This window comes from Lissotriton vulgaris, chromosome 2_2 (assembly GCF_964263255.1).
Source record: "Lissotriton vulgaris chromosome 2_2, aLisVul1.2, whole genome shotgun sequence".
Classification (NCBI taxonomy): Eukaryota; Metazoa; Chordata; class Amphibia; order Caudata; family Salamandridae; genus Lissotriton; species Lissotriton vulgaris.
The window spans coordinates 312,665,977-312,683,038 of NC_141688.1; the positions used below are offsets into that span (position 1 = coordinate 312,665,977).

The following is a 17,062-nucleotide window of genomic DNA, read 5'->3' on the forward strand; positions in this document are numbered from 1 at the left end:
CGGTGTGCAACAAGTGCTTATCACCGGAGCACAATGAGGCCAACTGTCTAGCTTGTGCTCGATTCAGGTTGAAGAAGACGCTTAGGCTCCGACGCCCAGCGAGACAGACGATGACTAAGCCAGCGCCCGACCCGGTGAATATCTTCGATGAAGAAGACGATGAGGTCGTCGAGACTGAGGATCCAGAACAGCAGTCGGATCCCGGGTCAGGGCATGACTCCACCTATTATGAAGACGACGAAGAGAACGTCAAGGATGAAAACGAGCGATGAACCAGGCCCAACAATGGGTACGGGGCCCAGAACAGACACTGAAAGGCTTCCAAGGGCTCAGGTCGAGGCATCGCCAGAAGGCCTTAGCCAAGATCATGACGAACATTCTATAGCCCCGCGTCTCGGCCCGGCTAAGAATATATCACACGAGCCATTGGTCGAACTACTTAAAGCGAAACCGAAAGCCATCAAGTCGAAACCGAAACCGCTGAAGACAGTCTTCGGATCAAAGAGTTCGAACCCATCGGATTCGACGAAAAAAAGAGGTGTCGACGACCCTACGGGGTCACACAAAGATCGGTGCGATCAAGTCCACCACTAAAGTCAAGCATGTCGAACCGACGACGTCGACGGACAGCGACACAAACAAGGGACTCGAGTCTCAGAAGATTCCCGATCCGAAGCAACGAGTCGACAGGCCACAGCTCGTCAAAGGCCTCGAACCGAAATCCAAAAGCGGCTCGAAGGAGCACGTCAAGTCGAGGCAGAAGAGTGCGCCTCCAACGCAACAAGCGCATAAGTCGACGCAGGGCCAAAAACATGTTGGCGAAAAATCAAAGTCGGTCGGACCTACATCGACGTCGGCCCCGAAAAAGGTCAGTCTGTCTAAAGACACTATGCCACCGATAAAATTCGGACTGCCCCCGACTGCACGCCCTAAGGCTCTCGATCCGAAAACCGGGATCGAACCACCCAAGAAGGTGTCGATGGGAAAAAGGAGTCATTCTCTAGAAGAGGACATTGTGTACCAAGAGCCCTCCTATGATGAGCAGTCGAAGCTACATATCGACTCCGACTCTCACAGGCTTACTGTTTATCAAAGGAAGATCAGGTCAGAAAATCCTCTTGAATCATATAAAATTCCACTCAAAAAGAAAAGGGATTCTTCCACATCGCCTGTCCTTTTTGAGACTGTAAGGTACCATGGCCAGGACACTTCTGCATACTCACCCACACGCACTAATGAGGATATAGGGTATGACTATGATGAACAATATAATTACCCTGCGGACACGGATCAGGATGACCAGACTCAAGCCTGGACAGACCCTGTTGACCCGGGGGAGTCACAGACTATTCCTGAAACTCCTCCTTATCCTGTCAAAACTTCGCCAACAGAGGATACAGCTGCGTTTAACGCATTAATAGAAAGGGCAGCACAGAATCATGATGTGGAAATGCATGCTGACCCAATTGAAGAGGACTTCCTATTTGACACTTTCTCCACTTCAGAGAAATCAGTCAAGACATTGCCAATGTTGAAAGGTTTCCTTAAACACGCAGGAGACATTTTCAAAGAAACCACAAGAGCAAGGGTTGTTAACCCCAGATTTGAAAGAAAATACAGACCGGCGCCTGTGGACCCTACATATATTAAGGGACAGCTGCCATTGGACTCTTTGGTGGTATCAAATGCTCGTAAGCGTGCCAACTCACAAACCACTGGGGATGCTCCTCCTCCAGACAAGGAGTCTAAGATATTAGAAGCTTCTGGAAAAAGGGTAGCTGCTCAAGCAGCTAATATCCAGAGAATTTCTGATACACAGGCCCTATTAGCCAGATACGATAGGGTGCATTATTACACACTAGAGCAACTGCTACAAAATTTGCCTGATGCCTACAAGGAGGGAGCAGCAACACTGATACAGGAAGGGAAACTTGTATCCAACGCATCCATTAAATGTGCGCTAGACGCCGCAGACACAGCAGCCAGGGCCATCAACACAAGTGTCATGCTCAGGAGACATGGTTGGTTACACATCTCTGGGTTCAAACCTGAGATTCAAACCCCATTATTAAATCAGCCTGTGAACCCTGATTTTTTATTTGGTCCTGATGTGGACACGATATTAGAAAAGATGAAAAAGGACACAGAGACAGCCAAGTCTATGGGTGCCTTGCAGTCTCAACAATTCAGAGGAGGCTCCTTCTGTTGCACCGGTAACAGAAGAGCTACGCGAGGCCAGGCATCCCAGCAGTCTCCATACAATAAAGGGAGCACGCAGACCACCTATAATAAAAACAATAGAGGTGGATAACGTGGCAACAGCAGCAAAGGCAGAGGACTAGGGAATAACAACACCAGATCCTCCCCCAATACTAAACAGTGACGTCTTGCCCCGGACCATGTAACACCAGTCGGGGGACGATTACAACAGTTCCTGCCAGTCTTGGAGAGCATTACCACAGACAGGTGGGTGAGACAACTTATTCAGTACGGCTATTGTCTAGAGATAACCTCCACTCCACCCACCATACCCCCAAGACACCGCCCTATGTCCGCAGAGCACATACTCTTATTGTAGCAAGAAGTCATCAGCATGCTGCAAAAAAGGGCCATAGAACTCGTCCCTATACAGCAACAGGGTACAGGGGTATACTCGCTGTACTTCTTAATCCCCAAAAAGGACGGGTCTCTCAGGCCAATACTGGACCCGAGGCCCTTAAACCAATACATCTTGTCAGAACATTTTCACATGCTCACTTTACAGCAGGTTCTACCATTGCTCAGTCAGGGAGATTTCCTCGCAACACTAGACCTAAAGGATGCATATTTCCACATACTGATACATCCAGCACACAGGAAGTATTTCAGGTTTCCCATACAAAATCAGCACTACCAGTTCAAGGTCCTGCCTTTCGGGGTGACAACAGCCCCCAGGGTATTTACCAAGTGCCTAGCGACAGTAGCTGCGCACCTACGGAGAAACCATATTCACGTCTACCCCTATCTGGACGACTGGCTTATCCAAGCGAAGTCAGCCCAGCAATGTGCCAGCCACATGTTATGCACTATTCACCTCCTACACAGCCTCGGATTCTCATTAAACTACACAAAGTCTCATCTCTAACCCGCCCATGTACAACAGTACCTAGGAGCGACAATAGACACTCTGGCAGCAAAGGCACAGCCAAACTCAGCGAGAATCAACAGCATTCAATTGCTGATTCAGAGATTCAGACCCCAACACTCGCTCCCAGCAGGGGTGTTTATGCTGTTGATAAGCATGATAGCCTCCTGCATCTTCATAGTCCCTCACGCGAGACTACACATGCGTCCACCTCAGCAGTGCTTAGCACGACAGTGGAATCGGGCTCAAGGACAATTAAAAGACCTTGTGTTGGTGACCGGTCGTGCATACAACTCTCTGCATTGGTGGAACCCACAAAACCTTTGTAGGGGACGACCGTTCCAAGAGCTTGTACCACAAATAGTGCTTACGACGGACGCATCTCTCCTGGGATGGGGAGCGCATGTCCTCCATTACACAGTGCAGGGACTATGGACTACACAGCAAAAGAAGATGCACATCAACCTGCTGGAACTGATGGCAATCTTTATGGCGATGAAGGCGTTCAAGGTACATTTGTGCAACAAAGTCGTGTTGATCCGGACGGACAACATGACTGCCATGTACTACATACAGAAGCAGGGAGGGACACACTCTCCACAGTTGTCACATCTAGCGCAAAGCATGTGGAAGTGGCCATTCAGAGAAACATCTTCCTCATGGCGGAACACCTCCCTGGCAGGGACAACCAGATGACTGATCTGCTCAGCAGACACAGCCACCAGATGCACGAGTGGGAGATACATCCCTCAGTGCTACAACCGTACTTCCAGCAGTGGGGTCACCCAGAGATAGACCTGTTCGCCACAAGGGAAAACGGAAAATGCCAAAGCTTCGCCGCCAGGTTTCCACATCCGCATTCTCAGGGCAATGCGATATGGATGAACTGGTTAGGCAGGTTTGCGTACGCTTTTCCCCCAGCCCCGCTCATACCACTAGTGGTAGTTACAATAGAAATGGTCAGAGTCTATCGATTCATGTGAACACTAAATGTTCATCAAGCAATTAATCAAATATGGAACAAGACAATGTCATATCAAAAGTGTGCTTATGCTATTTATTCATTAATTCAGCACAATATAGATCAGGTACCTGGTTCACTTCCATAGATACCTAAACACAAGAGGTATCTTTGCATGCAGACACAGGAAATACAATATTCAATTGCGTCATTGAATCATGTGTACGCCAGTAGGTATTATTCTCATATTGAATCCTATGATTGGCGATTGGTTGTGATATGGTCTACGTTTCGACCCCCAGGTTTAAAGGGTAGGTTTGATCCTCATAGTGGGGTCTTCATCAGGACAGGACAGAACGGGAGTGCTTTGGCAGGGGCCCTTACGTGGCCATCATGGGTTCCTTTCTTTCGGGATAGTTACTCCACCTTCGTTGGGATTAAAAGCCTTCCAACCAACAGGTTGTTTCTCTTTTGCAAAGTTCACGGTTAAGTCACCGAATGTGTGCTCATGGTTCTCGCACCACACGCGATTAGTTAGATTTGGACAGCAGTGGCTGTCTATCAAGTGTTTCTTGCTCGTTTGCCGGCCCTTTAAATCTGGGGGTCGAAACGTAGACCATATCACAACCAATCGCCAATCATAGGATTAATCAACGGAGTAATACGAATCCTATGTATATGTGTATATTGGAACTTCAGATCGAATTACAGACTGTAAAGGGTTTATTTTATCCCACTGTGATTGTTTTTAGTCACAACCACCTTTACCCAGTCCTCACGTGTTTCCTATCACACCTATCCCACCTAACTGCTCCCCTATTTCTATCACTTTGAGCGCGATATTCATGTAAATAATTGGTGTAAAATGTTTGTCTTTTCTATATGAAGCTCATAAGCGGTATATTCAATATGAGAATAATACCTACTGGCGTACATATGATTCAATGACGGAATTGAATATTGTATTTCCTGTGTCTGCATGCAAAGATACCTCTTGTGTTTAGGTACCTATGGAAGTGAACCAGGTACCTGATCTATATTGTGCTGAATTAATGAATAAATAGCTTAAGCACACTTTTGATATGACATTGTCTTGTTCCATATTTGATTAATTGCTTGATGAACATTTAGTGTTCACATGAATCGATAGACTCTGACCATTTCTATTGTAACTACCTATACTGACCCGGGTCAGAGATTTCTTAGGGTGTACCCCATTGAAATTTACATACCACTAGTGGCACGCAAACTGCGACAACACTCAATGACACTCATCCTAGTTGCTCCAACGTGGGCGAGGCAACCATGGTACACCACGTTCCTAGAACTTTCCGTGGTGCCTCATCAAAGGCTGCGATTAACACCCAGTCTTTTAACGCAGAGCCATGGAGACATTCAGCACCCAGATCCGCAACAGTTGAACCGTGCGATCTGGCTCCTGAAGTCATAGAGTTTGGTTACCTGAACTTGCCTCCTGACGGTTTGAACATTATCAAAGAGGCAAGAAGACCTACAACCAGAGCATTCTATGCGGCGAAGTGGAAACGATTTGTCATCTATTGTACCAATAATGACATAAATCCGCTAGATGCATCAACTCAAAACATCATATGTTACCTGTTACATTTACACAGATGCAATCTAGCCTACAGTTCCATACGTATACATTTAGCTGCGGCGGCAGCTTATCTTTAGAACAGGCAGCACCTTTCACTCTTCAGAGTACCTGCTAATAAAGCTTTCATGGAGGGACTCAAACGAGTAATTCCTCCAAGACACCCACCTTCAACTGTCTGGAACCTGAACGTGGTTCTAACCAGACTGATGGGACCACCTTTTGAACCTCAACACTCGTGTGAGATACAATTCCTGACGTGGAAAGTGGCTTTTTTAGTGGCAATTACATCACTTAGAAGAGTTAGTGAGTTGCAAGCTCTAACTATTCAGGAGCCTTTCATACAAATTCACACAAATAGGGTAGTGCTACGTCCAAACCCTAAATTTATGCCAAAGGTGGTATCCCAGTTTCACATCAATCAAACTATAGAACTGCCAGTGTTCTTCCCAAATCCAGATTCAGTGACAGAAAGAGCTCTACATACCCTAGACGTTAAGGGCTCTCCTGTACTATATAGACAGGACAAAACTTTTCAGGAAAACTAAGCAACTGTTTGTTGCCTTTTCACCACAGCACAAAGGCAACCCCATTTCCAAATCAGGTATAGCCAGATGGATTGTTAAGTGCATACAGATTTGTTATCAGAAAGCTAAACGCACATTAACCACATGCGTGCGGCGTTTATTTTTGCGCTGTGCGGCTTTTTTCTAAAAGCTGCGTTACATGACGAGCTCAGCTCGTCATCCGCACACGACCGCCGTGGCTGATGACGAGCTGAGCTCAGCATCAGCAGCGAAGGGGTTAACAGTTCCCCCAAAAGCGCATTCAACACGCAAGTTAGGGGCATTCATGGCTTTCCTAGGAAACATTCCTCTAGAAGAAATATGTAGAGCAGCCACATGGACTACCATACATACATTTACCAAACACTACTGTGTAGATGTACACTCCAAACAGCAAGCAGCTGTAGGACAGGCTGTACTCAAGACTCTTTTTCAGACTGCTGCAGCTGGCACGGGCAACCACCGCTAAGGGGGAGACTGCTATAAATTCTATGCACAAATATGAATTCAGCAGCCCACATGCCTCGAACGGAATATGCTACTTACCAGTATGCATCTGTTCGTGGCATGTAGGGCTGCTGACATTCATATTGCCCGCCCTCCTCCCCGGTGCCTGTCGCAGCTGTAGCACTCAGAATTAATCTCTAGCATGGACATCAACAATCTGAGGATGGAGAGGATGCCCATGCGCACTGTAGTCCGGGGGAGGAGCCACCTATCTTGTGATACTTCAAAGACTCTTCCAGGACAACAATGTGCAATCATCCGGACCCAACACTAGGCGGCGATCTATGCACAGATATGAATGTCAGCAGCCCTACATGCCAAGAACAGATGCATACTGGTAAGTAGCATATTTCCTATTAACACCCAATAGCAACCCATTACAATAATCTAGCCTTGACAGCACAGTGGAATGGACAATCATCTGTCGATTAGGTGCGTCAAAAAGTTCTAGGATGGGCTTGAGGCTGCATAGAAGGCCAAAACAGGTACCAGCTACTGCCTTAGCGTGCCTCTCAAAACAAACGAGAAGACAGCCCTCCCAGGTTCATTTGTGGAGTGGGGGGAGGGGGCGAGGGGGGGGGGGGGGAGTTTCCAAGAGCCGTAGTAAACCATTGACTGCCCCACAGATGGGTGTCTCGACCTACCAGAAGCACCTCTGACTTGGTGTCATTTAGTTGTAAATAGTTGCTCGCCATGAATTCCAACATGGCAATGAGGTCTTCTTGGAATTTCACCTTGTCCTGGTTAGAATTGCTGGAGAAGGTGAACACTAATTGGGTGTCAACAGCATATGATAAAAGGGAAACATTTTGAGCTTTGGACATAAGGGGCCAGCGGACGTATGTAAATAATAAACAGAGTGGGGCTCCGAGCCGAACTCAAGGCACACCACACCGGAGCGGGGTGAGCAGAAGAGGTAAACAGGGTGCAGAGACGTGGAAAGACCGATCGCCCTAGAAAGACGGCAGCCAGTCGAAGGCCTTGCCATTGGCACACCGATCTCCTCCAACCAGCGCAGCAGAATCTGATGGGAAACCATATCAAAGGCTGTGCTCAGATCCAGCAGGATCAGAGCCGAGGTTCTGCCCTCATCCAAGGTGGACCGTAAGTGCTCCATCACCGTGATTAGTGCGGATTCGGTTTGTGACATATCTATGATTGAATTTACTTCCAGATATTGAGTCAAGATATTATTGACATAGGACTCCATAATTTTTGCAAAATATGGGAGCAGAGATATTGGGCAAAGCTTTCCGGCTGAGATACATTTAGCGTTGGTTGTTTTAGCAAGGGAATGACTTTATCATGTTTCCAGGACTTGGGGATAGTTGCCAATGATCATGACTTACTGATCAGCTCCCAGCCCTCCGATAGGAGGCAATGATGGAATTCTCTGAAGAAGGTAAGTTTCACAGGATCATCGGGGAACCTGATTTTACCTTCACGGACTGTGATTCCATGACTTTAAAAGACAGGGGAGGAAAGACGTGAAGGGAGTGAGTTGCAACGTTCTGGAGAAAACTTTCCCGAATGTCAGAGAGCCTTCTCCGGACTGAATGTGCTGTAAATTCGTATTCTGGTGAGTGGCCATTTCGGCCAACCCAGCTTTATATTGCACAAAATTGCTCTTTGTTTTGTACACACACCCCTAATAAATTCCCCCTCTTTTTATTAGGCTGTCACAGCATGCTTTATTTTGTCCTGAAGAAGTGTGCCCTCCCATTAACACAGACACCAGGATCAAAACGTTGAAGCATAACTTCACATCCTGGGTCACTCTAACCATAACAAACTGACATTGCGGGTTTATGATGAAATTCATAATAGGACAAACTTTTTTGTATTTGTCTTATGTATAACGTTTTGTATTGTGTGTCAGTCTATTACAGTGGATCACTATTCGGTATATCAGTCACTAATTAACCCCTGCGTGCTTGTGACGGAACCGTTCCGTCACGATCCTCAGGTAGGCTGTGCTGGTGACGGAACGGTTCCGTCACTGCCCGCTCGCCGCGCCTTTGCGGCGCTGATTTCGCGCCTGCGCGGCGCTTTTTATTAAGCGGGCGGGGCCGTGACGGAACCGTTCCGTAGCAAGCACAGCTTTCCCGAGGCTCGTGACGGAGCGGTTCCGTCACGAGTACGGAAGTGCTGCGCGTCCCGCCCCTCCCCCTTAGCACTGCGGCGGAATAGCCACCGCAGCTAAGGGGCTAATTGTTTCCGTTTGTTATTGTATGTTATGTTTTGTTTGACAGCCTTTTCCACTAAATGAAATATATAAATGATATATTTGTATAATTTGAAGAATCTTTGTGGTGTGTACAAAACTAGTTTAAGACCAAAGGAAAGTAATGTTGTTACACTTAAGTGTTGATGCACTAACAAAATAATTGATTCTACCCAGTGGAACCCATTTGTAGATTTCAAATCTTCACATCTGGTCTGGGGTTCCAGGCTGTGAGGTTGTGTCGAAGGATGCCTTTTGCCATCAGGATCTCCACTGACCACAACGTCACAACTTGTCTGGGGTTCTGGGCTGTGAAGTCACGTGGAAGGATGCCTTAGCGATCAGGTTGTCCACTGACCACATTGTGATGTTTGGGATTCTGGGAGGTAAGGTTGGGTGTAAGGATGCCATAGCCATCAGGGTGTCCACTGACAGCATGGTCACAGCTGGCCTGGGATGTGAGTCATGTGGAAGAAGGATGCCATCCAGTCAGCATGTCCACTGACCGCTTCGTCAAACTGGTCTGGGATTCAGGGCAGTACAGTTGTGTGGAAGAATGCCTCAGCGATTAGAATGTCCACTGACGGCATTGTCGAAGCTGGCCTGGGATTCAGTGCAGTAAGGTTGTTTGTAAGGATGCCTTTCCAGTCAGAATGTCCACTGACAGCATCACAGCTGATCTGGGATGTGAGTCATGAGGAAGGATGACTTTGTGATCAGGGTGTCTACTGACCGCATCGTCACAGCTGAACTAGAATTCTGAGCTGTGAGGTCATGTAGAAGGAGGATGCCTTTCTGCTCAGAATGTCCACTGATCGCATCACCACAGCTGGCCTGGGATTCTGGGATATGACTTATGTGGAAGGATTCCTTTCTGGTCCTAATGAAAACTGACAGCATCACAGCTGATCTGGGATGTGAGTAGCGTGGAGTGTGGAAGGATGCCTTAGTGATCAGGGTGTCCACTGACCGCATCGTCACAGCTGATCTGGGATTCTGAGCTGTGAGGTCATGTGGAAGGATGCCTTAGCGATCAGGCCTGATAGGGTAAGTATATCCTTGTGTCAGAGTGACCCCCACCCCACCCCCGGCCTTAGATAATAACCTATATGAGGCTATGCTGCTTCTCAGAGATGGCGCTGTGAATGGGGTCACAGAAATGTATTGTCCTTGATGAATTACCTGTCTGTAACCACTAACATGTTCTCAATTGCTTTATATTTTTACAGAAGTCTGCTCTCGAACTGTTGCAGTGTTTACTTTTGAAATATTATGTTTTTCACATGTTTGTCCCTTCCACCCCCTCGCCACCACATTCACTGCATTTCACCCATTCTTCTTTGCAAATAGCATTGTCAAAAAGCATGTGCACTAATCCTTACCTGCAGCGCCTTTCAATGGGGTTAACTGGGCACTTTCTGTACTAACGCTGGTGGGCAGGACTTAGCGTGGTCAGACTGGCCTAAAGGCGATCTGGCAGCACCAGAAGAGCTAGTCTGACAAGTCAGCGCATGGCCGGCATGGGCCGGTTTCTTGATTGTTTGTGGGCCTGTATTATAGTCTGGTGGGCCAGCTTTTACTGTTGATTTTTCTGATATTACCTCAAACATTGCCTGCAGCAAGCTCAAATCCATGGAGTGTTTCATCCTCTGCAAAACTCCTATACATCTTGTCTTTTCAAGCTTAAAACGGCCTGGGTTTGCAATGTGGCCCACTTTCTTTTTGGTTTAGCTGTTTGGTTTGCTAGTTGGGGCCAATGAGTTTGGTGCCCGGACCTATTTTCCGTCCTAGTCTGACCCTGGGGCTTGGCTGTGTTAGAATAGGCTGACTCAATTCAGCTGCTTGGAATTAAGATGGGGCTGTGTCTGCATGTCAGCTGTGGTAGATAGAGGATCTTTTTCTAACAGCTGTTTTTATCTTTCTGGTTCAGCTCAGATTTGCACACATGAGGAGTAAAGGAACATGGTATTAAAGCTGTCACAGACTGTGAAAGAGAATTAGAAAGAGTAGTAAGCACTCGGCCGCCATGTCCAGTGTGCAAGATAGGATTAAATCACACAGACTGGTGCAGAAATGTGTGATTTACACACTCGTCGAAAAGTGATCTCTGTAAAACGGTGGACAGCATGTTGGCAAAACTGGGTGTACTCAAGTACTTGTCACAGTAGATCGGTTCTGTTTCAGAAAACAGGAAAGCAAGCTTAATTATATATATTAAAGTAAACACATTAAACAGTGGCAGCTACATAAACAATGTTGGTATGTTTGCAGATTATTCCTGCAAAAACTAGAAATTCATAATCTGGAATACTGATTCGCTTCCGGCAGCATGTGCATCAGACGTGAAAATACTCAATTCGTCTTTCAAGATCCACTGTGCTTTGGTCCTCAAATTAGTGTGCTTCCCTTGGGCTCATTTTCAGTTTGTCTAGATGGGGAGGTTTTCCTGTTTGTGATAATCACTGTGACAAATTGGCTTGTGAGCACAAGAGGACAGATGCTTGAAAACTTGGTTGGTTTGTGCTGTTACTATCTACTTTTGTGAGGTTTACGATTGCATCCCATCGAATCCCCTTTCAGGATGCAGCCCCAGCGCTCAGTGGTTCCTCAGCTCTCAGATCTGTCATCCTTAGTCGCAGCCCGTGGCAGGATTTCATGTGGCCTAGTTGTTGCCTGGTCTGTTGAATTCCCTCTTGCCCTCATACTTACCGGTTTAGCCAGAGGACCGAGCCATAATCCTCTGTAGAGTCCAAGACTTTATCTTCACTTGGAAACAATTTCTCTTGATCCTGTGCTCAGAGTGACCCACACTGTCTAATGTTCAGTTGAGTAGAATTGATTGCCCTGGAAATGTCATCCAGGAGTTGTTGTTCTAATGATGGACTTTCTTTTATCAGATCTTTTTCTTTCTTTAGAGACCAAGAAGAATAGATCTCTTGGATAGCTCCTGTGGCTAGAGAGAGCAGCAGATCAGCAATGCCCTTTAGGGGCCTAATGTTGTATAGGGTGGTAGTTGAAGCCCCACCAGCTGCCTTTAAATACATCTTTTGAATGCTGTCTCCTTGGCGCGAAGATCTCAATGATGGCCGCTCAGGTTGGGTTCATTCATGCTCGGGCTGTTGAAGGTTGCTGAGCATTGGGTTTTGAACAAACCATTTGGATGAGTGTTTAGTTCAACTTTGCTGTGCTCTATTGTTAGTGGTCAACTGTGAAGTTGTACGCCCTGGTCATGATCGGCTAAGACATGGATAGTAAAAGCTTTTGGATCAACAAAAATTGTCCCCCAGCCCTGAATCTTCTGTCTCGAACCGAAGCCTTGATAGAATCTCTTGCACCCAGACATGCCGTGGTCTATATTAATCTGGCCTATAGCCTATCACAATATAACGTGTTGCAAGCTTGAGCGTAATCAGAGAACTTGCAGCCATTGCTTCCAGCAGAGTCTTCTGGGAATCTAATGAAGCCATCTCGGTCTCCACTTTTGGCCTTGCTGTTCTCGGTCGTCTGATGTTCTAGGTGTAATAGTTGACCATGTGCATCTACTCTGTGATTTAATGCACTGTCTACTTTCACTCTTGCAAAGCAGTTACCGTACCAATCAAACGTTGACCCTCTACAGCTCTTCACTGCCTTTCTGCTAGGTTTATGCTATACATATATCACTAAATTCCAAACAATGTCACACAAAGTCGTGAAGATGAGGTGTTGTATATTGTAGGTGTGAGTTCATATCCGCGCCACATAATTTCTTTAAAACAAACGTGCATGCTGGATAATTTGCATAAGTCACTGGCATTGCAATTTTATTTTTAAATGCAAAGACAACATGACTGCCAATCTCTGTGGAGAAAGTTTAGAAACAAATGTAAAAAAACAATAATCTGTCACAACACAAGCCTTACAAAGATTTTTAATTAAGACAAAAAGTCTTTGGAGAGGAAAGATTTTCAGTCAAAATATAGAGTTTAACAACCTAAAGATCCTACTCTTATGAGCAGGGTAAATAAAATAGCTGGTGCTCTGAAGCGGTGCTTGGCGCGATGGGATTGGGTGCGAGGTCTGCTGACACCTTAAAATTAAGTGTCCTCATTTGTAACCTTTCAGTGGTAGCCTGTCTGGTTATTTTTCTCTTCATATCGCATGTGTTTTTCTGGGTCCTTGAGGTAGCAAGGCTATGGTTATGCTGTAAGATTATTATTATTATTAATCATTTTTTGTCAACCTCCATTTTTTTTAACCTCATTATAAAAGAAGAAAATAACATCCCAGTTTTGGTGAACAGAGCCTCAGATAGGCTGCAGTGCATTGTTAAGCATTTAAATTAATACAATCTTTACCATTTACTGTCATTGTTATATGTATGGTAAGGATCAACATTTTCCGGAATCCCTCATGAGGCTGGGACATTTCTGCTGTTTGTTCTATCAGTAAAGATTGCTATGATGCAGAACAAGGATTAGAAGTAATATGTCCTCACTGGTACCCAGAACAGCTTCAGGTTTCTACTAATGAAAGAAAGAGAGCTTTTGTGTTCGAGAAATCAACCTTTCATTCTGAGTGAATTGGAACCAGGGGCACAAGTAATGAGTGCCAGCTTTAGGCTCATCTACCGGCCAGAAGGGTCACCGGAAGAAGTGGCGCCTTCGGGTCTTGAGCTTGGTTTTTATGTATGATCTCAAGCCACGCACCTCCGGCTGACACCTTTTGTCTGCTTTGAGCTTGGCTATAGTTGACAAACATGTTTGCAGAATCTTGGAAGCACAGCTCGCCTTGCTGTGGAGCTCATACTGCTAATGTGTTCTGCTTTTGTAACTCTCAGAGCAGTGCGTGGGGAGTTCTGCTGTGTAACTATGGGTCCATGCAGAGTTCACAAACATCATTGCTCCTTTGACAGCCAAGCGACACTTGTTGAGGGACATTTCTTGAGCACTCATTTGAGGGCTGTTATATTAGACATTACTGTGTCATTTGGCTTAGGATCCAGCATTTCCTAAGTTGGATTTATTTGGCAGTGTTTATGATGATATTTCATCCACTTTCCCAACACACTATGGTCTGAGCTGCTGGACCAAAAGGTATCTTCTGGACTGACATGTCTCCTAGTCTACCAGCTTATCCTTGCAATTCAAAATGCTCCTGGGCATGTCGAACATCTTTAATTCTAGCAATTCTTGTTTGTAGCATTTCCTTAGCAGTGAATATAGAGCTCTGTAACTCATAAACCTCTCTGCACACACTTAAATAACCTAAGTTTATTTAGCTTTACCAGAAACAAAATATGTAAGCTTTAGGATATGCACTTCGTTGCCTTAAAAAGCAGTTTCTGTACAGAAAAAATGGCTTATGTTTAAATGAAACCACTTGTTTTATTTGGCTTTAGGAGACTTGGAAAACAAACCTAAACATTTCTGATGGGCATTGTTTGGTGTGTAAGCGCCATTTGTAATGGGAAATGTAAGGTGGTGATTCGCACACTCTCTACTGTCCTGGAGCGCATGCAGTGTGTATATTTTGTAATTTTTTTAGTGTTGTACATAGTGAATTCTTCAGTGCTAGCATTTGAATCATATTGTGAATCTTGGGCAACTTCACAGAAAACCGTCAAACGTGACGATGTCTGCCAAGCAGTGCTTGTTGTCTGGTGATATTACTCAGCGGTATTGTGGTACACTGAAACAAAGGAGGGGGGATTCTACAGTGGTGTATATGACCAGGACTCTTGCTACCTTTCTGTGCTCCGAAAGGTAGGCTTTCTCCCACTCCGCCTTTGCAGCCGTAGAGTGTGCGATGCTGTCAGACCCACCGGAACCGTTTGCAATGGTATTGAAGCTGTACTGAAGAGTGACACATTAACCCAAGCATGTGGATGTTAAAGTTCACTTTTTTTGCCTTCTCTCTCTCTCTCTCTCTTTCTCTCCCCCTTTTTCTCTCTCTGTATATTTCCAATAAATCTTGCAGGGCGATATCCATGAGGATTTTTGCAGCGTTTGCAGAAAGAGCGGGCAGTTGCTGATGTGTGACACATGCTCACGTGTGTATCACCTGGACTGTCTGGAGCCTCCTCTGAAAACTATTCCCAGGGGCATGTGGATCTGTCCTAACTGTCATGATCAGGTATTGTTCGACAGACGGGACAAAAGTTTGTCAGAGAATGGATAGAGGTGACCCTCTTTGGGGGTCTCCACACTACTGCTGAGGGGAGGAGGGCTGGTCAGCATAATCTTAATCTTGGACGTGAGCTGAGGTCTAAATAAAATGATTGGGAAAAGGTGTTACATTGATTTCTAGAGATCCGAGTGAGATAGCTGTGTTCACTTTGTACCTCTGCTCCTGTAGTGAGGATATGCTCCTGTGTGATAGTGCACTCTACAAATCTGCATAACATAACAATAGGCATTCATGTATGAAGCTTTTATTTTAATATATCTACAGAATTGGATAAAGCAACATTTGGTTATGGTAAATGTCATATGCAAAGAATTCTATATTGCATTTACTTGCAAGAACCAGCCATGTCCTAAGAAAGAATGCAAGGTGTAGTCTGTTATGAATGGCTCAGGCTTCACAATTAGCCTAGAAACAGGAAAGCCCTATTGCACGCTCTTATGTCGATAGCACCTTGCCTTTTTCTGTACTCTGGACTCATCCATACAGGTGGAGTAGACTCTCTAATATACTTACATTTTTGTCTTTCTTTTGCGGTAAAAGCAAATGCGTGGGCAGCCCGGGAGCTTGCATCCCAAGGCATAACTAGGTTCTATTGGCACTTCTGTTGGCCGTCCCTACTCCTACTCAGTCCCTTTGTAGGTCTCGCCTGGCGTTGCAGCGCGAAACGCTGTCGCCAGCGAGACTTATTGTGGTTGTGTTGCTGTCCAAGTGGCACAAACCGGTGCACGAGCAGATTCCGGACTGTGGACGCGCTTCTGAGACGTGCTTGTTTCTCTGCACTCCTCCCGCTCCTCTCGGTCAAGTATGTACACGCGACCTCAGCCAAGGCTCTCGCTGCCTGTGCCTGTGCGCAGCATCAGAAGCGTGAGCCCGGCTGCTTCTCGCGTCACCATCAGCGGCGGCAGCAGACGCGAGCTCCCCTGTGCTTGTAACGGCCGCAGCGCGAGCTGCCTCCACCCTCCAGGGGAGAGCGCGAGCGGCGGAGCCCGAGGACAGCCAAGCTCCGGCGGCGCGCCCGAGCCTGCCACACCGCACCGGGGGGAAGATGGCGTCTGCCAACTGCGGGGTGCCGAGATTGTCCGGGGGCAGGCCTTCGACGTAGGCCCCCGTTACACCAGCCTCTCCTACATCGGGGAAGGAGCATACGGCATGGTGTGGTGAGTGTTGCCGTGGAAGTGACACCGTACCTGGGGGAAGTGGGAATGGGGAGAAGAGGCTCCAAAAGAGGGTGGAGGATGCTGCACAGGTGTTCAAGTGTAGATGCACATGGGGATGGAGCCTAGCTCTGCAGAGCGTGGGGTATGGTTGGGGGCCACGCTGAGCAGATTGACTTGAAGAGGGGTGGGCCTCACAGGTGGGGGCCAGGGGTGCTTTCCATTGCATCTACTCCCACGCATTATTTACACATGCGTATGGCCGGGGGCGCGTGCTCCCGCCACAGGTGCAAGTGTTGGGGCTCCTTTAGTAGGTAGGTAAATATATGAGGTTCCCCAAACCTGGGACCACGTCTCACTGAGTTTATTACGGGGTGAGCTTATGCAGATTTGGAGGAGGCTGAACTAACTGGTGGCTGGAGCATGCATGGGCCAGACACTGCTTGCTTGAGGGGGGGTGTTGGGTGCGTTCCCTGCCAAGAGTATGGAGACCACCTTGAAAGGCGAAGGAGAATGTGAGGCGGCCTGATCTTTTGTGGATGTCCCCACGGATAAATGGATCGGACGAGGCTGCCCATACTGAATTGGGGCGTGGATGCACAGTGGCTCGATGGCTCCCAGGTAGTTTGGAGAGAGGGTAACTGTTAATGCTTTTGTATAGTGACAGCCCTTATTGTGCTAATTTGTTAGCACCTAATAGAACAAGTGATTTTGTATAACACTTACTATCTCCATTTTGCTGC

The 17,062-nt window shown here is 46.6% G+C and overlaps 1 protein-coding gene across 5 annotated transcripts in view; it reads left to right on the top strand.

Annotated features, from left to right (window-relative positions):
• PHF21A (PHD finger protein 21A) overlaps positions 1-17,062 on the top strand; it is a 679,011-nt gene that overhangs the window by 619,217 nt on the left and 42,732 nt on the right. For 2 of the 5 annotated variants that reach the window (XM_086959648.1, XM_086959649.1), the window contains one exon: positions 14,956-15,111. The exons of the other annotated variants lie outside the window; for them this stretch is intronic. In XM_086959648.1, coding sequence (XP_086815774.1) covers positions 14,956-15,111 — 156 coding nt within the window. The remainder of the gene's footprint in view (positions 1-14,955; positions 15,112-17,062) is intronic. 5 annotated transcript variants of the gene reach the window in all.